The following is a 20,641-nucleotide window of genomic DNA, read 5'->3' as shown; positions in this document are numbered from 1 at the left end:
CGAATGCAACAGATAATTGATCTGCGAAAAAGTTTTGTGAGGCATCGATATGTAGGTTTCATTTTACTTTAGTACAAAGAATGTAGGTTACTAATCTATTTTTATACTGTGTATCCAAAAATACCCCAAGTTGGCAGTTTATGCCGCCGGAATTGAACCTAATGACAGCGCTTGTGAACCGCCAGTAAGGAGAGGGTGAAGGCCGTGGCGGTCCCTTTAAATAAGGCGTTGCCCCGCCTCCTTCCCTCTCGGCCGCGCACCGCCGGGACATCCCCGCCCGCCGCGGCGGCTGCGGCTGCGGCTGCCGCGGCCGGGGCCGCCGAGACCTTTCCCCTACTTTCCACCCGGCAATTCAGTTCTCCCGCCTTCCCTCCCCCACTCCTTTAGGTTTCCCCCTCCAAGCCCCGCCCACTCTCTACTCGGTTCAGTTCTCCCGCTTCCATATCTCCTCCAGGTCTCTCCCTCCCAGCCCCGCCCTCTCTTCTCTCCCTCTTTCCCTCGCTCCTCAATACAAACACGTGCCCGCACCCCGCCCTCCCGATCACGCCTCGGCCAGGCTCTGATCACGCGTCGCCCCGCCACCCTCATTGGTTCGGTGGCTACGAGGTCGCCCTTGATTGGTCGAACCGTTCCCCTAGCCTCCGCGGCTGGGCGCGCCGTATTTTGGTTCGCCTCTGAGCCCCGCCCTCCCTCCCGGGGCTCTTCGCGCCCTCCTCCTTCCCCTCCCCTGCCTTACCCCTTCTCCTCCCTTCCCGGCACGTCGAGGGCAGTGGCCTGGGCGGAGCAGCGCACGCTGGCTGGCTGGCTAGCTGACTGGCGGGAGGGCTGACGGAGGCGCGGGAGCCCTACCTGGGGATCTACGGCTGCTGCTTGCCCCAAAGTCCATACAAGGTCCGGAAGAACCGCCTCAGCCCCCGCTACCTGCTTTACACATGTGCCGCAGCCGCCTGGGCAGGAGATTCCCAGCTTGCTTCTGCTTTGCTGCTCCTGACCTTCTTCACCATGCACACTCCCGGCACGGCCGGCCTGGGAGATGCATCCGCTGTGAGTTTGCAAGCTGGGCTGACCGACTTATCTGGGTGGTGGGGAACCTGGGCCCTTTTTTTTCTTGCTTTTATTTGGGGCGGAATACGGAGGGGGATCCTCCTTCCCTGGGGGCGGAGGCATCTTCGGGCGTGCAGAAGCCGGAGAGCGGGAGGGCTGGTGCTTTGCCTAGGGAGGGGGCTGTGCGCGTGCAGTCGCTTTCATTCGCTCTTGATGCTCACACCCACTTTCCGCCTGGGAGTGGTGGTTAGGTGGGTAGCAGCCCCAGGCTTGTTGGGCAAGGAAGGAGGGTGCAAGGTGGGTAAGATCTGCCGCCACCCAAGTCCCGTTAGGTGCCCGGGGCGGGGCGGTGTGGCGTGGTGGCCGACCGGCTGCAGCCTCCGAGTGCATGCCCGGAGAGGCCTCTGGTCTCTGGAGGAACTAGGAGGTGTATGTTTGTGGATAACTCATTCAGGGTCGCGCCCTACCGGTTTTCAGGGTCTGGGAGGTGGGGTGGGGAACGCACGCTTCGGGATTCCGGCCCAAACTGGCGGGGTGAGTGGGCGGTCCTGGATATCTGACTCAGTCTCCCTTCCTTTTTTTCCCAGAGCCCCCGCCCCTCCCTCAAGTCGAGGGGTCTGCCTACCGGCCCTTATTAAGCCCACCCATGACGTCACCGTACCCTTGTAGGGTGTGGGTGGTGGCTGGGGCGGGGCAGAGGAGGTGGGACTCAAGGGGCCCCTCCTCCCAGCCTGATCCTTACCTCTCCACTGGGGGCCTTTAGGGGAAGTGGGGGGTGGGGGTTAGGTTTTAAGGTTGGTAAGAATTGTGGGACTTGGCTGAGACCTGAAGGGGGAGAAGGGGGACCTCCACCCTGCTCTCCTTGTGGGAAAAATGAGCTTGGAAAAAAATATCACTCTCCACCATTTCTCCTCGCACCTCCCCACCCTTTCACCCCGCCAAAAATAAATGTAGGTAAGGGTTTCTTATCCTGGGTCTGTAAACTTTTCTTTGTTTTTTTAATATGTTGATAGCTGTATTTTAGTAAAATCGGCTTCCTTTGTAATCCTGGGGGTGTTTTTATTTTATGTATTTTCAAAACATTCGGAGAATGGAGTCCATAGATTTCATGGAAGGGTCCATGACACAAAGAAGTTAAAGATAGCTTTTGGGCTGGGTTAGATGGAAGGTGTAGACCTTAGAACTGGGCCATAGGATTCTCGATGATCACCACCCACCCCAATTCTGCAAATGGGAAAACTCCGCCCCAGAGAGACCCAACCATTTGCCTAAGGTCATAGAATTTTTTTTTTTTTGGAAGACCTGAGTACAGTTCCTAGAATCACATAATCTTAGCCCTGGAAGGAATTTAAGATCATAGATTTAGAATTAGAAGGGATCTTGGAGGTCATCTTGTCCAAACCCCATATTTTGCAGATGAGGAAAGAGAACCAGAGAGGACTTGTTAAAGAAAACAGATAAGTAGAATAACTGGAAAATGAAACCAGGTCTTAACTGAACACATTTTTGTTTTCACTATATTAAACTGCCTCTATTTCAGCAACTAGCTATCTAGCACAAGCAGTATAGGATGGTTATCTTACTATAAAGGTTCTTTGCTCTTAAATTTATTTATTTATTTATTTTTTGCCATGGACTACTTTAGCAGTCTGGTGTGGACCCCTTCTTAGAACAATAATGTTTTGTTTTACTTCTGAATTAAGGAAAATGCTAAATTTTGGTTAGAAGTTAGTGAGAACTAGGGTGTAATTATTTTTTCCAATTAAATTTCTCGACCTCCTGAAGTCTGCCCAAAATTCCAAGGACCCTCATATTAAGAACCCCTCATCCTTTGTTCTACATCTGTCTACAGCATCTATCCTTAAGAAGTGGTCATCCATCCAGGCTTTGATTCAAGTCCATGCAATGCTTTTCCAAGAAACCGGTTCCTCTTTTGGACAATTCTTTTTGCTGAAAAGTTATTTCTTATTCAAAAGCTGCTTCCATAGCTTTTATCTCTTGCCTCTGTTAGTTTTGACATCTGGAACTGTAGAATATGAATTGGAAAAAGATCTCACTCAGTTCATGTAGTCTATTCAATGCCAGTGGACTGAGATTTCAAACATATTTTCTGACTTTAAGCTATTTGTGGGCAAGGACTGATTTTTGTTGTTAAGTCCCCAGGGCCTAATTCAGTGTCTTGGATATATTAGGTGTTTAATAAATACTTTTGGATAGAATAGAGGATACCAAGTTGCCTTCCAATGAAGTCCAAATGCCTTAGTCTGCTTTCAAACTCCAAAGTCAGTTTCCTGCCTACTTTTCCAGCTTTACCTCTTCCAGGCTTCACACAGTTGGATTACTCACTATGGCCAGAGATACTAAGAAAACCCAGATTCAAAAAGGTATTTATATAACATGGTGGGGTTCCAGAAACCTGGCATTTCATCCTATTAGTTTTTTCCTCTAGCAAATTCCCCAAGAGGACTATTGGAATCCCTTAGCAGATGAAAAGAGCCTGAAAAAAGAGTAAAAAAAAAAACCCCAATCCCCTTTTATTAGCCAAGAGGGGTTTTAGGTTGTTTTTTTTTTTTCAGTTGTGTCTGACTCTTCATGACCCCCCCATATGGAATTTTCTTGACAAAAGTGGTTTGCCATTTCCTTTTCCAGCTAATTTTACAGATGAGGAAACAGGTAAAGCAGTTAAGTGACTTGCCCAGGATCACAGGATTTGAACTCAGGAAGATGAATCTGACTCCACTGCCACAAAGGGAATAGTGGTTCTAAAATATTAGATTTGGACTGAGGGCACCTACTAGGAACAGTGATTTGAGTGTTGGGCCTGGAGTCAGAAAGACTGAAAATCTGGCCACAGACCCTTAGTACTTATGTGACACTGGGCAAGTCATTTCACCCTGTTTTACCTCAATTTCCTCATATGTAAAGTGAGCTAAAGAAGGAAATGGCAAGAAAACATGGGGGATCAGGAAGAGTCAGACATAGCCAACAACAATTAAATCCAATGCTGTGTGTTCTGGTTCATTAGGGATATGGGAAATCTTAAGACATGCCTCTGCCCTTAACTTTATAATTCAACAATCAGGGAAAACCTCCTCCATGGTAATACTGTAACTAGTTAGGGTACAGATTTTTTCCCCTAGACATACAAATTTTTTCTAATGCTCCAAAGTGGCTCTGTAAACTCTCCACGTCAGAACTCTTCTTAAGTTCTCTTGAAAGAGGTTGTTGCCTTCCCTAGATATGTGCCATCTAATACTGGTGCCCATTGTTGAAGAGAAGGGACTTGTCAGAATTCACCATTAGTCAGGACTTAGGCTACTGTTATGCATAGGGGAGGTTGTTCCAGTTGATGCTTTGGTTTCTATTTCTTTGGTTGAAACTTTTAATCATTTACTCTGAAAGATATATGCCATTAAAACAAAAATCTCTTCTAGGAATCAATGCACTTCATATGAAGATAATCTTTCTATAAGGTCTATTTTTTTTTTCTTTTCCAACCATGGTTTTAAAAGAGAAAGTGAAATTCCACTTAGGATATGTTTTAAAAAAAGAAACTTAATAGAAAATGGGATCAGCTGGAATCTATTGTAATAGACAAAGGGTTCTAATGTTGATGTCTTAATGGGTATATTCATGTGTATAATAACATCATATAATAACAGATTTACAACTAGTAATGGACCATAGAGATCAGATAGTTACAGTACTCTACACCCATTTTTCAAGTGAGGGAGCTGAGTAGTAGGTAGCAGAACTCAAATTTCAACTTACAACAGTGTTTTTCCACCATAATGCTTACAAAATTATTCAACTTTTAGAAAACCCAAACTGATTGTGATTTGTTTACCTTTAGACTGACATCATGGACATTTGTGAATCTATCCTGGAAAGGAAGCGACATGACAGTGAACGGTCTACGTGTAGTGTCTTGGAGCAGACAGACATGGAAGCTGTTGAAGCTCTTGTTTGCATGAGTTCTTGGGGTCAAAGATCCCAAAAAAATGACCTCTTAAAGTTAAGACCACTTACCCCAGTCTCTGATTCAGGGGATTTTACCTCCTTGCATGGCGAGGCTGCTGTCACCGACATACCAAAGGACTTCCATTCTTTTTCCACCCTGGTAAGAAAGGGAGGGTTTAGGTTGCGGCAGGGTTGAGGGATGTGCTTAAAATGACTGCATATATATAATTCAACCTCTGGTCTATTAGACTTTACTGTTGAAGTTTAGTACTTCAGTACCCATGGTGGGTACTTTCAACTAATCCAAGGTTGGCACCCTTGATTATGATCCCTTCTCGCTTTAGTTAGGCTGGTCTTCAAAAGACTAATATATACCAGGTTCACTGGGCATAGTCTTTGAAAACCCAGGGACTCTCCCACACCACAGTGAGATGTTAGAATAGGACATTAGTGAAGGATAGCTACTATTAATTTGGTTTTTCTATTGAAATATTTGTCTCATATAGGAACAGTGGGTTTCTGTGAGAAATATTATAGGACACGTTGAACTAATATTCCATTTTGCCATATAAAATATCTTCCTTTTTTTTACATTACAAGAAACCCCTAAGTTTAATGCGTAAGGAGCAAAACCTGCCTGCTGAATGTGGATCCCTTGTATCCCAGCTCAAGGGAAGAAACGTACTGTGAAATGGTAGTAGTGTGCCCATTCGTATTTTGAGTGGTGCTAAAATATAACCATTTAAGCACACAACTGATGAAATCAGGGTGTTGAAATTTGGCCACATGCTTCTGACTGATTTCCCTTTATCATCATCATAATTTTGGTCAGTCCAAGCAAGACTACTTCCCTAGGCAAAGTTGTAAAATTATCTTTAAGGAACCCAGTGGTACAGGTGCTCATCTCAGATGCTTCACCACCTACCTCTATCCTGCCATGACTGCTCTCAGTGCTGTTTGCTCTTACCTACGGCCTCCATTGCAATTTCTTTGTCTTGTATTTAATCGTACCAAGGGCAACCTTTCTATGCCTTCTGAAATAACTACTGAATATATCAAATTATGCTCATGAGAAGAGGTTAAAGGAAGATTAGGGTTAGCCTTTCCTTTCTAGGTAATGTGTATTTTAACTGGGATCTTCTGGAGATATTACTCATACATTCTTTTTCTAACACATTGGCGATTCTGATAGTAAGGATCTAATTAAAACATATCCTAAAAATTACAACTATTCACAAGTGAGATGAGATTGTAAACTCCCCCTTTGTGGAGGTCTCTGTCAGAGTCAAAATGAATAAAAATCCAAGTATTTTAAATATGTAGTATTTAATAACAACAAAAGTGAGAGAAAGTGGTTAATTCAGCTAAGTGAGCAGAGCACAAGTCTAAAAACCCACACTTGCTGTACTTTACCAAAGCACAAGCTCAAAGAACTCCCCAGCGTTAGTCTCAGCCAAATTCATCTCCCAAGCCTCCATACAGAAAATGAGGACGTAACTTAAAAGGAAGCTGGGTAAATGTAGTTCAGGTGTAACAAACTTCTATTTGCAGATCTCCAAGGTCAATAACTATTTGTTGGGTGTCTCTGAAGGGATTCTTATTAATGTTTTGGTATACACAGATGGCCAAAATATATATGTTTATAGAAAGAACATTTTCAAATGTTTCCTAGGTTTTCCATTCTAAAAAGATTCTGTCTACACCTAATTCCAGCTTTGGAAAGTACCACTGATTGTTTACAATATTATGGGACTTTGCTTCATAAATGTGTCTGATTCAAGGACAAGGGGTCAAAAAGGAGCACAGACTTTACCTACACAGTGCCAAGGAAGTACAGCCTTAAACTGAATAGTGCCAAAAGAGTACGCAGGTCAAAGAGACAATCCAATCCTGGTAGGACTGATGAGATTCTGCACCATGTGTGAGACTTGAGAATTGTGGTGCTTGACATATGTTAAGACACAGGACTCCTTGTAAAACACTTTCTATCAATTGAACGTTCTGTCTTCCTTATCCCTGAGAGACCATGAAAGAGCAGACCAGGAAATGATAGTTCCAATCTGTTTCAAAACTCTAGTCCCTTTTCTATCCCTCAAACTGTGGCAATTTACTGTAGTCCTTACTGCTGAGTGGGTAAGTGCATAATTACTATTACAGGCTTATCGGACATAAATCACTTTGATCAGGCCCTGATTCAAGAACCTGTTATAATTTTATTTTTCCTTAGGATTTTTTACATATCAGATTTGGATTAGGATATTTTATATTTTATCCAATAATTGATTTTTTTGCTTCTATTTGGATTTTTGTGATGTTTTTGATATGTTTTGCACTGATTCATATGCCTCATCATACCTCAGCCATGTATCCCTGTGTGATTTCTATGTTTCTCTATATACTCCTCAAGGGGAAATGTTATGATGAAAAGTTCAAGTTCTTTTAAAAAGTAATTTTGGGATAAGAGATTTGCTGCCTCCTGGAATTCAGAGAGTAAACTTCTTTCAGAGGATTCCATAAAGATGTCTGCAGTACACACTGCTCCAAGAGATCCTGAGCAAGCCTTTTGATGTGCTAAAGAACTTGGGGGGAGGGAGGGTTGTTGAATGCATTTGTTTTGTTGAATGCAATTATTTTGTATATTGTGCCTTTTGTTCTTATTCTCTTATTTCCTTATTGTCCCCAAGTTGTATTTTCCCCATAAAAAACTGTATGTCTCTTTAGTTTGGGTGTGTTTGCAGGATCCATTGGGGAGAATGTGGGTTTGGGGGGTGGGGGGAATGACTATGCTGAGGAACTACATTTCTCAGGATCTCTACAACTTTTAAAAAAAAAAGTTGTTTGCTGGGGAACTACGTCCCCCAGCATGCCTTGCACCTCCCAGGGTTCCCTCCCCCCACTTCCTGGCATGGGATTGGTCTATAAATAGACCAATCCCATGCCAGGGAGGGACCTTTGAAGGGGACTTGGAGCTAGGGAGTAGAGCAGTGGAGGGAAGAGTAGAAGAGTAGTTTGCCTGAATAAAGAAACCTTTTTCTTTTGTCTCTTTTTTCCTACTCTTATTTTTTTTTTTACACAATTCACAGCTTAACCTAAAAATATATTCGTTAGTGACTTTTATCAGCCAGTCTGAGAATTTCAAGGCAAGTTCAGACCCCCAGGTCTCACCAGAAGTGAGATTGGCCTAAAGCCCTTGAATTAGAGAGAATGGCTGAAAGATTCAGTAGAGAAGGAAGTACAGGAAATGATGGGTAAGTGGTTGATGGAAGAGAACTATGAAAATGCTGAGAGTGTCAGAAACCCTTTAAATGTTTACTGGGTGCACAATACCACAGAATGGCTAGATTACTGGGAGATGAAGAAATGACATGGAAGCAGTTTTCTCAAGAATCTAGTACTTCTCGTACAATCATGCCTGTCTCAGAATAGTGGTTGTCAAATGGATTGAAGCTACAATTGGAATTTTGCTTTTAAAGAACCTAAATGTAACAAATATGAATTATAAATCTGATTGCAGGTATTACATTGTTTCACTATGTGCATCTGAAGTTCCACAATTTGAGAAAAGGGAAATAATATTTCCTGTTCTCTTGTGAATTGGTATGTGCTATTTGGATGTGTTGCAGTGTGTTTGAAGTAATTGAGAAGAGAGAAGGGATGCTTAGGTAGGAGAAAGTGAAAGAAATTTGGAGAAAGGAGGAACTTCTGCCCATCAGTGCTTCTGTTAGAAGATCTTGAGGGGTTTATGCACTGGAACTTATTTCTACTGAAATCTGTAAACTTGGTCATTTTATTCTGGCTTCTGAGAATATTTAAATTATTTTGTTTACATTTAAAATCTAGAGAAGAACCATTGTCTCAATTTAAATCCTTTAAATTTATCCCAAATCCATATGATCTCTTTTTCACACCTTGCCTTATCTTTTCTTTATTTTCTTTTTTAGTGCATGACTCCCCCTCACAGTCCTGATCTTCTAGAACCGTGTTCTTCATTGCTTCTTCCCTCCCAAGTCACTTCCCAGACAAGGACAGTGCCAGCCAACACACTGATCAGTTCAGCACCCTCTGAAAATACGACCTCTACATTGGTAGCCAAATTGTCAAAAATGAAGGTGGTGCTAGGACTCTCTGGTCAGAAGCCAGAGGTGTCAGAGCCAGCTTTTCTTCAGCCCTGCAAAGCCATGGTAACCAGTGTGATCCGGCACACGGGGGACAGTTCTACTTCTCACATTCCTGCAACCCAAGGGAAAATGGAAGGCATTTCAGGCAACAGAAATTCTATACGACTGAAGGAAACTGACCACTCAGGACATTCTGAAGCTTCACAGACCGTGCACCTAGAAAGTGGTTTAAACTATGCTAACTTAGTCTCCTGTCAGCCTCGTTTACAAAACTTTGGTTCCTCTATTCTCTCTGATAAAGGACAACAGGAGGTATGGCCCATCGTAACACAGGTCTGCTCACTAAAGAGTTGTGAAAGTGATACTACCAGGAAATCTGCCTCTTATATCTCTGTCCCTGTTCCTGTCCGCCCTCCCCCTGTCCTCTGCCAAATGATCCCAGTGACTGGTCAGAGTGGTGGTGGTATGGTTTCAGCTTTCTTGAAGCCCCCTTCCCAGACAAGCCAAGCACCCATCAAGCCCATTTTACCCCAGACTGCTCCAATCTCTCAGCCTGTCCTTATGGGAGCATCGGTGCCTCAAGGAGCTGTGATGCTGGTCTTCCCCAATGCTGCTCTCCCACAGCCAGCATCTTGCCAACCAAATGTCATGACTGTGGGGAACACCAAGTTACTCCCTCTTGCCCCTGCTCCAGTCTTCATTACACCTAGTCAAAGTTGTGTCCCTTCAGTAGACTTTTCCCGAAGAAGAAACTATGTTTGTAACTTTCCAGGATGCAGGAAAACTTATTTCAAAAGTTCCCACCTCAAGGCCCATCTTCGTACTCACACTGGTGAGTATATATGGGTTTAGAAAAGTTGAATGTTGCCTAAATTTTAGGCCAAATGGTTAAGAAATTGCCCTATATATATATTTGGGGGGGGGGGTTGGGAAAATGTGAGAATGTAGAGGAAAGGTACACGTGGCTGATTCTGGGGTTGTCTTCTTCCCCTGACAGCATAGTGTTACTAAAGCAGTCGGACATTCAGGGTATTACCCATTAGTGACTGGAAAACCATATAGTTCAGGGGTTCTTAACCTAGGATTCACTGACCTTTAAGGGGACCATGGATAGACTTCAGGGAGTCCTATGAACTTGGGAAAAATAATACATCTTCATTTGCACAGCCCCCAACTTGCTTGAATTATTTTTAAAACATTATTCTGTAACAGGATCTGTAGGCTTCACCAAATGGTCAAAAGGGTCCATGACACAAAAATGATTAGAAACTACAACTGCTCAAATCTGGCCTCAGACACTTTTCTAGCTGTGTGAACATACCACTCTCCTGCCTTGGAACCAATGTACAGTATATCAATTTTAAGATGGAAAGTAAGGGTTGAAAGAAAGAAGAAACCAGAAGTGTGGGTTAGATTAGGTTCTGTTTGAAGTTCTTGCCAAGTCATTCTTTCAATATTCCTAGGAATTAACCATTTAAAACACTTTACCAGCACTGTTTTTTTTTTTTTTTGAATTCAACTTCAACTTGTATTAAATACCCTCTTTGGAAATAGCACTGTGCTTGGTGTTGGGAACGATGGAAAAGATATGGTCTCTGACCTCCATGGAACTAGTAATATTCTGAAGACTCTTCAGGATGTTTCAAGTTCTCAAGGCTTCCAATATGAGCATCATTTTTTAGTACCAGAGCAGCTTCAGTTGCTGATATCCTGAGTGAACAAATTAATTTTTTTTCATTGTGTTTGGTGTTACAACATATGAAATAGTGTGTGCTTCTTCCAACTAACTTATTGCCACCTGATGAATATTTTGCATTTTAGAAGTAGTGCCCTTTGCAAAAACAGCCTTAGTGCCTAAGAACAAAAAAGCAACAAGTTGGCAAAATGTGGTCAAACGCTGATTTGGACATGTGGATGGGAGGATCAGTCTGAATTAAAGGGCAATGCAATTTGGTAATTTGAATGTATTTTAATTCTATTTTCATAGATCAGAATTATTGGTGATCAACATTATAAAAATACTGATCCAGGCCCATAATTTGATTTTTAAAAATTAAGTATAGCTAAAATATTTAGGTAATTACTCTAAAATTTTGTTTGTGCTGTCCCACCTATGATAGTACCAAAGTAAACTTCAGCCTGGCTTTCATTTATGTGAACTACTGAATATGAAATTCATTTATTTATTTATTTATTTTTTTAGGCCCTTACCTTCCGTCTTGGAATCAATACTGTGTATTGGCTCCAAGGCAGAAGAGTAGTAAGGGCTAGGCAATGGGGGTCAAGTGACTTGCCCAGGGTCATACAGCTAGGAAGTGTCTGAGGCCAGATTTGAACCTAGGACCTCCCATCTCTAGGCCTGGCTCTCAATCCACTGAGCCACCCAGCTACCCCCTGAATATGGAATTTATGATAATACAGTTTTATCATGCATGAAGCCAGGATCCATCAGTGCCAGCAAGGGAATAGCATAGGGTAGGAAGGAAATAAAAATAAGCCCTCTTCTTGTACCCTCAACTTAATTTAAAATCTCTTCTTTGGATCACATTCTAAGATAGCACAGCTCTACATACTAATTAATGATCTAACTGTGTAATGGGACCAGTAACATTTTCAGTTAAAATCATTTTAAAAGCACATTGTGTTCAGTTTGGTAATTGTATTAAGTAAAAGTTTTTCATAAGAAACTAAAATTTTGGATAAGAATAAATATATCATAGGATTTACAGGATTTATCATAGGAAGTCATTTTAGACATGTGCTATTTCAGGGTTTCATTTTATAGATGAAACTGATCTATTTACAATATGCTCATTTTTGTCCTAGCCCACCTAATATTTTTTTTAAAAGGCAAAAACGAGTCTTCTCTTCAGACAACAGATCCAATTGCTTAAAGCAGAATTAGTAAATTAATTCATTTTCAGTATAGAGAAGCCTACTGTAACAGAGCCTTGAATTTGGAGTGGGAGAACTTGGTTTTGAATCCTTTCTTTGCTGTTTCTTTCCCTTCTTGACCTCTGGTCTCAGGTTCCTTTGCTGTAAAATGAAGTTGGTGGACTGGAGGACCTCTAATGTCTCTTCCAGCCTCACACTTAGTAGCCTGGGGCTGCAGCACCTGCTCTTTCAGTCCTCTGGACATTTTCTATGCCCTGTGTCTATAGGTACATTGCAAAAGGCACAGGCTGCTGAGCAGTGGAGAATGGGAGGTTTCCTGAGAATATTTAGGCTACACTTGGCCTATTTACAATCTTCTGCCACTAAGTAAGTCTTGGAGACCTGACGAAGTCCTGTAGTTTTACTGACCTCCATGTGAGTTTCACCAAAATTTGAGAATGCAGAGGCTCAATGATATAAATGCTTTGATCTTCTAATGTTCACGAGACACTCAAACAACCAGCAAGCATTTATTGAATGTGTATGTTCAAGATACTAAGCAGGAGCATAAATAAATTCTTGCTGTGAAGGAGTTTCTAATACATTTGAAGAAACACGATACAGTAATAGTTTAAAAGATAACCGATACATACAAGAATTTTTAACATAAGGCAAAGTTTAGGAAGTACCATTGTTGTAGCCACTCCGGGATTAGGCAGCTAAGTGGTATGGTAGATGGAGTGCTGGATTTGGAATTCAAATCTTACCTGAAACATTTACTAGCAGTGTGGCCTATTACTTAAAGGGGGAAGTTGCTTAACCTCTTAGCCTCAGTTTCTTAATCTGCAAAATAGAGATAATAAGCACCTACTTTACAGAGTTGTTTTGAGGAGCAAATGAGACAATGTGTATATGGTGCTTTGCAAACTTTTGCAAAGTGCTAAATAAATGATAACAAAAAAATAGCTATCACCATTTGTGTTGCATTGTTGAGGTGGTAAAGCTAGAGACCTTGACTTGTGCAATGTAAACTAAAAGGCCAGAAGAAACTAGTTAAATAAAAGGAAACTGTAGATGGCTAGTGTTTTCTCTTTTTTCTAAATTTGTGTTTTCCTTCCCTTCTTCCCACTCTTAGGAGAAAAGCCTTTCAACTGTAGCTGGGAAGGTTGTGATAAAAAATTTGCTCGCTCAGATGAACTTTCTCGACACCGCAGAACTCATACAGGAGAGAAGAAATTTGTGTGCCCTGTGTGTGCCCGGCGATTTATGAGGAGTGATCATTTGACAAAACATGCTCGGCGTCACATGGCTGCCAAGAAAATTCCAAACTGGCAGGCTGAAGTGGGCAAACTCAACAGAATCGCTTCATCAGAGAAACCTGGAAGCACTGGTGTGTCTCTGAGCCCACTGGTCCCCATGCCATCATGCTCTGCCTAAGAAGTCATTCAGGACATAATTCCAATCTGACATTTTAAAAAAGTATTTAGGACAGGTAATGGCTAAAACACAGAATTTGACATAATATTGTGTTTTCTGGGTTTTTTGGGCAGTTCCTGATGAAAACATGTTAACTTTTTTCCCTTTAATTTGAGGCCCTGTTCACAACTATCATTTTGCAGTTTTTTAATGAGCTTTTGCTTTTTGTTTTTATTTTTTCAAGGAAGATGGTCAAAAAATTGATAATCCGAATCACCAGCATTGAAGCAAAACAACATCTTGGCAGTAAAGTTTATAGAATCTTGACTCACTTAACCTTTGTATTCATAATTTTTTTACAAAATGTTACAGGGTACTAATTTTTATACTAGTATTTTCTATAAAGGTATTTATATTGTAGTTACTTTGCAAACTTTTTTATTAATAATGAAACAGTTTTTATAATTGTCCAACTTGGTAAACTTGAAACATCATCCACGCAAGAGAAATCATTAGTCATGGTCAGTCCTCTTTAAGCCTAAGAATTTTTAAAACACATAAATGATTGACTAAGGGCCTTTTAAAAAAGAAAAACTGCAGTCACCTTTCAACATTTTAAAAGTTTATCTAGTCATTTCAAGTAGGTACCCTAAGCAGCAGATATGGTCTTGGGTATCCAAAATGTCAAGAGGACCAAGACTTGCCAGTTGCGTATAGACTGGCCTGTGTGTTGAGTAAGAAACTGCCTCAAGATTTAAGTTTTTTTTTCATTTAAGACAATTGTTTTTATATTGAAGTGTGGTCATTTGTGTTTACTTATGCAAACCATTCCCACTCTCTCATACCGACCCAAAAGATGTGAATTCACTCATTTAACATTTTTGGAATTGGAGTCTCTTGTTGAGTGGCCTTATGATTTTTAGCATACTGTGTGTAAATTGATCTTTTCAAGTAAATGGAAGTGGCCTGTTGAAGGAATTTTCCTTTCTGTTCAAACAAAATGCATCCTTTTAAAAATGAAGCATGGGAAACCATGTGTTGACTCTGGTCCTTTAATTCCCTCGCATCAAGAATAGGAAACACTATTGCAAAAGCCAGTTTAAAAAAAATGATTTCCCATTCAATAGCTTTTGTAACTGGCTTAGGAAAATGAAACTGCTTTTGGAATCGGAGGAGAAAAATAGAAGTGGAAAGCTATGAAGGAAAGGTAGAAGTTAATTGACTCTTTCCTTTGCAGTTTGCGGCTACCATTCATTAGGGTTTTCAGTATGTTTCCCAGCTCCTGAAGGAACTCCTGTTTTGTCCATCAAGGCACAAAAATGATTTTTTTGTTAAGCATTGCACTGTAGTTCTAGTCAATTAGACCATAAGAGATTGCATTGTGTGTTGCACTACTACTATAATTTAGAAAGCTTATGTATTTAGATTTTTACATATGAATAGTTACTGGCAGTTTACCTTTATAAAAATTATGGTAAATTGGAATATTGAATTTGGTGTTATAAAGTTTTGTGCCTGGCTTATTTGATGTGGAGGCCCTTATTCAATAATGATTGAGCTATTTCCAACCCCACTTATCCATCCCCTCCTCTCATTATCTTTATTCTACCTAATGTCACTATGTTATTTAACCTATATGTAAGTGATGTGTTTGGGATTCACCTATTAGACTGTAGATACAGTTGTAAAAGTAACATAATTTCATGTATATTTTGTTTTTTACCTTTCCTCCCCAACCCTTCACTTCCAAATCTATTACTATAGTGCTAACTTCTAAGTCAGCATCCAAAATTTTACAATTGTATATACTTTGTGTAGGGTCTCCAACTTGTATTTTTCTTAATCAGGACACACAGAAATGAGTCCTACTATTAGTACGCTGGTATATGGAAGAATTCAAGAGAATTAGTCTTTTGAGTGTTTGGTTGGGATTTTCAGATTGTTTTGAGAAAGAGGACTTAATGGTTTGGTTAATTCTTTAAAACACATACATATCTTTCAGTGGTACTGAAAATGCTTTTTTAATTTATACTTCCATTCTTGAATTAGGCGAGAAAAGATAGAGAAATGTCCTTAGTAAGACTTTTTTCTTTTGTCCCTCTGAGTATCTGGGGTTGGGAAGCAAGTTCCCTTATGAAGAGAAGTTAAGTCATGAACCAGAAATTTTGTTGTTATTGTTTTTCTAGGTTCAGAGGCCTTCATCTGAAATCTCTGGGTATTATGGATTGAGAATGATGAGGCAAATTTTCCCTGTGCACTTTATTGCCTGAGTAATTTCTCTTGATTTTTTTGAGCCTTTTTTTAAAGTTCCAAGATTAAAATTTAAAATGTTTCATAATTGTTTTTATAACAGATTTTTTCAGCCTATTATTTAATGAAACTATGTAATGTAACTTTTTCCTTTGAATCATATAAAATTTTTGATTTGCAAATTGTGTTTTTTTTTATTGTGTAGTCACCAGTATTTTACATTTAGCACCTGTCATAGGAAAAGTTGTTAAAATTCCTCTGTGGATTGAAGGACAATCTAGGCCCTTCACAAAAACACAAAGTTCTTAGAGTCTTGCTATGCTTAGTATCCTTTAGCATCTCTATAAACTTCATCCTGGTTAAAAAAAAATACATGGGCAGAGTTCTTTCTGTGTTGGGAAATCAATCATCCCATCTGTGGAATGGGAACTTGCTGGACGAAATATACGGATGAGGTTAACTAAAGCTCTCTGAATCTATATAGGAGGCCATTGTATAGCAGTATCCCCAATAACCTTTCTTTATCAGTGGTTTCCCAATTTCTGTGAGGTGGCTCTTAGTTCTGCCTATGCTTTCACATTTTGCAGGTGGGGTGGGGTGCACCAAGTTGAGGGGCAGTAGTGGAGAGAGAGCACATATATGGGGTCACTAGATGTTGGCTTATATCCAAGGTTCTATAATAGGTCTTACTTAGGAAGGTATTCCTGGGCCCCCCACTGTACTGTCTTGCCTTTAATGTCTTACTTTCTTCATTGGTGACTTGACTTTCTGATAGTTGGAGAAATTAAAGAATTAATTTCTCTTGATAGTAGAGTATCAGTATTGTAGGGAGGAGGAACGTGAATTAGTGTGGTCTCTCGCCCAGATTAATTATTTAAAAATGGCTTAAATAAGAAGGAAATGAGGAAAAAAACACTTGATGCAGTCAACTGGAAGAATAGGGCAGTTTACAAGATTGATACTGATGGTATCTCCTCTTGAATTCTCAGAAATCTCAGATTTTTAGCTCATTTTCTCTGAAAACCCCATACTTATATTGAATTGGTTTTTCATTGGCTCTATTGGACAGAAGGGATTAGATATTCTCTTCTGCCAGTTGAGTACTTAAGAAAATGATAGGGGGCGGAGTCAAGATGGCAGCTTAGAAGCAGCAAAAATTCAGACCTCTGAAAACCCTTACTGATCACAAACTGAATGCTCCTAGGGGACTGAAATTCAAACTTAACAACAGGACAGAGGCAGGGAACCCTTCTTCTGGACTCAAATCAAAAGGTATGCCCCCCAAAAGCCAGAATCCGAGAACACTTGGGTCTAAGGGGAAGGCAGAGGGAAGGTCCCAGGACCTCTTCCCCCCCAACTCAGAGTGCTGAGCCCTCAGCAGCAGCGGGAACCTCTGGGTGGGCAAAGGTGCTGGTTTGGAGGGTCTATCTTGTGAAGGGGGGGTGGGCTCGGAGCATCCAGCGTGGACAGCGGGGAGGAAGCCAGGGAGAGACCAGGCCATGGCTGGGTCCTTCCATCTGGCTCCAGTCTCACCGGGAGGTTTTTGCCTTGGGGCATATCCAGACCAATCCAGTTGAACCTAATCCCAGCAGGACTCCTCAGAGCTCAGGGAGGCCAGGACCCCTTCCCCCTTCCCCCCCCCCCCCCCCAATAGTGCAGGGCCTCTGGGAAGGACAGGAATCTTGGGGAGGGCAAAGGCACTGGGGAACCTTGCTGACAGTGGAGAAGCAGCTGGAGAGAACTGGAGAGAGCCTGGGCGGCCCAGCCTTCCAGGAGTCTTCTGCCTCAGAGCACATACAGCCCAACCCAGTTGAACTTAATCTGATGAAAAGCCTTCAGAGGACAGGGAAGCTAACATTCCTCCCCTAGAGACTGTACCAAGAGATCTGACAAAACTCCAAGAGGGGAGACTGACAGCCCCAAAACCAAAAAAAAAAAATGAGAGGAGCAAGAGCACAGACAAATATGGGGAGCAAAGAAGGGGTAAACTCGCGCAAACAACAGAAACAGAAGAAATTACAATAGACAGCTTCTGCACAGGTAATGAGCAAAGAGCGAATGAAACAGGGGGAGGGATCAGCAAAGCAAAAATCAGAAATCCCAGCGAATTGGATACAGGCTTTGGAAGAACTCAAAATTGTGACATTTAAAAAAGTGGTTTGTCATAAATTGTTACAGATAATAGAGTGGTTGCCTTAAACTGTGACCACAAAGATATGTTTTCAAATAAAAAATATAGTGGTCACCAGGGAAAAATTCCCAAATATACCCAAATCAGCTGGGTTTTATGGAGATTTTAATTAATACAAATGAAGGAATTAAAGAAAGGGAGAGAAACCGAGTAAGAGGGAATAGTAGGAAAAGGGCTAGGTCGGCTTAGGCCAGCCTTAAGGCTTAAGTCTTAAGAGAGAGATCAGTCAGTCTTTTGTCAACTCACCACAAGATTTGTCTAAGCAAGACTAGTGTTCAGAGACCCACCAGTTCAGCTTTGGCAAGCTCAAATCTCCCTAGAGACTTCTTTTTTCTCCTTTTAAAGAGAATTTTCTCCTATGTCACCTCCCCTAAGTTCTCACATCTACCAATCACAGTAGACATTTTCACAAGACAGACCATTCTTAATTCACACCTGAGTAGATTAAACTTTTGAGTAATTCACACCTGAGTAGACTAAACTTTTTTTTTTAATTTTTTTTATAAAACCCTTACCTTCCGTCTTGGAGTCAATACTGTGTATTGGCTCCAAGGCAGAAGAGTGGTAAGGGCTAGGCAATGGGGGTCAAGTGACTTGTCCAGGGTCACACAGCTGGGAAGTGTCTGAGGCCAGATTTGAACCTAGGACCTCCCGTCTCTAGGCCTGACTCTCAATCCACTGAGCTACCCCAGCTGCCCCCTAGACTAAACTTTTCTGGGAAGACTAAAACTTCTGAGTAAGTTCACACCTCTTTGAAAGTTGCCTGATCTTCATAGGTACTTAGCACCTTTTAGTATTAGATCTAAAAATAGACTTAGCTTATGGGATTTTGCCTCACTATAAGTATGAGTTAAGTACTTTTCATTGTTCAGCAAGGAGTTTACAACTTTATCTTCCCCTAAAATATGCTTAAGTATGGGTGAAGTAGAGTTCCCACATTCCTGATCAAGTACCTTCATTGTTTAAATTGGGAATGGTCTTAACCAAATATTATGAACTAGGGTCTGAGAATTTTTAAGATTCACAAAATGCAATTCAAAACACAATTAAGAGAGGCTGAAGACAATTGGGAAAAGAACTTAAAAACTAAGATAAGTCATCTGGAAACAGAGGCACTTGAACTAAAACAAGAAAATAGTGTCTTGAAAGCCAAAATCAACCAGATGAAAGATGAGGCAAAGCAGATGAAAGATGAGGTGAAGAAGATGAAAGATGAAAAAAAGGAGATGAAAGACGAGGTAAGGAAGATGAAAGATGAAAAAAAGGAGATGAAAGACGAGGTAAAGAGGATGAAAGATGACCTCCAAAGAAAATCAGACCAAAAGGAAAAGGACGACCAAAAAGCCAAGGATGAAATCCAGTCTTTAAGAACGAGAATACAACAACTAGAATCAAGTGACCTCACATGGCAGCAGGACACTATAAAACAAAACCAAAAGAATGAAAAAATTGAGGAAAATATGAAGCATCTCATTCACAAAACAGAGGATTTAGAAAATCGTTCAAGGAGAAACAATTTAAGAATCATTGGTCTACCAGAAGACCATGACAAAAGAAAAATGCTAGACATTATATTACAGGAAATTATTAAAGAAAACTGCCCCCACATCCTAGAACAAGAGGGAAAAGTGGAGATTGAAAGAATCCACAGATCACCTGTACTTAATCCCCAACTGACAACACCCAGGAATGTTATAGCCAAATTCAAGAGCTATCAGACCAAAGAAAAGATATTACAAGCTGCCAAGAAGTCATTCAGATATGGAACCACAGTGAGGATAATGCAGGATCTGGCTGCATCCACACTGAAAAAAAGAAAGGCATGGAATATGATATTCCAGAAAGCAAGGGAACTAGGTCTACAACCTTGAATCAACTACCCAGCAAAACTTACTATATTCTTACAGGGGAAAGTATGGTCATTCAACAAAATAGAAGAATTTCAAGAATTCGTAAAGAAAAGACCAGACCTGGACAGAAAATTTGATGTCCAAGCACAGAACTCAAGAGAATCATCAAAAGATAATTAAAAAAGAGGGAAAAAACAAAAAACAAAAAAAACTTTAACTCTTAAAAACTGTTATTACCTGGGCAGCAAAAAGGAGCACACTTAGAGGGAACAGTGACAAACTGTATAGGATGAAAGGACAAGACATAAATAGGTATATAGATATATGCATGCATAAATACATACAAATGAGTATGCATATATATACATATATATAATAGAGCTTAAAAACAGGTTAATATTAAAAGAAATGGGAAAAGAAACAAATGGGGGTAAATTTATATGTCACAAAGAAGCTCATGGTGGGAAGGGGCAGAACATCAATACACTGGAAGGGTAAAGAGATCAGAGACAGGAAATACTCAACTTTTACGTGCTTTGAAATTGACTCAAAGAGGGAAAAGCAATCCAATCCATTGGGGGCAGAGAATAGATTTGCGCCCTATAGGGGAGTAGAAGGGTAACAAAAGGTCTTGTGGGGAGGGAAGCAATAAAAGGGAGGGATGGGGTGGGGGGTTAATTTTAGAAAGACTACAGGCAAAATAAGGGGGGGGGAATAAGAAGAGAGAGGGGTAGAAAGGGAAGTAAAATAAGGGTGGGAACTAGGGGAACTGTTTAAAAGCAAACATTGGTGTAGAAGGAAATAGTGAAAGAAGAAAAGGCGAGAACAGGAGCAGAAATCAAAATGCTGGGAAATACACGGCTAGTAATCATAACTCTGAATGTGAATGGAATGAACTCACCCATAAAACGCAAGCTAATAGCAGAGTGGATTAGAAT

At 40.9% G+C, this 20,641-nt stretch overlaps 1 protein-coding gene across 3 annotated transcripts; it reads left to right on the top strand.

Annotated features, from left to right (window-relative positions):
- Nucleotides 1-664: 664 nt before the first annotated feature.
- KLF11 (KLF transcription factor 11) lies at nt 665-15,844 on the top strand. Of its 3 annotated transcripts, none has more exons than XM_001381081.5 (4): nt 665-1,044; nt 4,898-5,164; nt 8,946-9,954; nt 13,132-15,844. In XM_001381081.5, exons 1-4 carry the CDS (start codon nt 1,003-1,005, stop codon nt 13,431-13,433), a joined length of 1,620 nt encoding a protein of 539 aa, XP_001381118.2. In that variant the 5' UTR covers nt 665-1,002; the 3' UTR covers nt 13,434-15,844. The 3 variants fall into 3 exon arrangements, with proteins under 3 accessions (XP_001381118.2, XP_007476205.1, XP_007476207.1); XM_007476143.3 differs by having other exon boundaries at nt 720-3,428; XM_007476145.3 differs by lacking the exon at nt 665-1,044 and adding an exon at nt 1,862-1,994.
- The last annotated feature ends 4,797 nt before the right edge of the window (nt 15,845-20,641 follow it).

Source organism: Monodelphis domestica, chromosome 1, assembly GCF_027887165.1.
Source record: "Monodelphis domestica isolate mMonDom1 chromosome 1, mMonDom1.pri, whole genome shotgun sequence".
NCBI lineage: Eukaryota > Metazoa > Chordata > Mammalia > Didelphimorphia > Didelphidae > Monodelphis > Monodelphis domestica.
The sequence above is the reverse complement of the archived record's forward strand: the minus strand, read 5'-3'. Positions and strand labels throughout refer to the sequence as shown.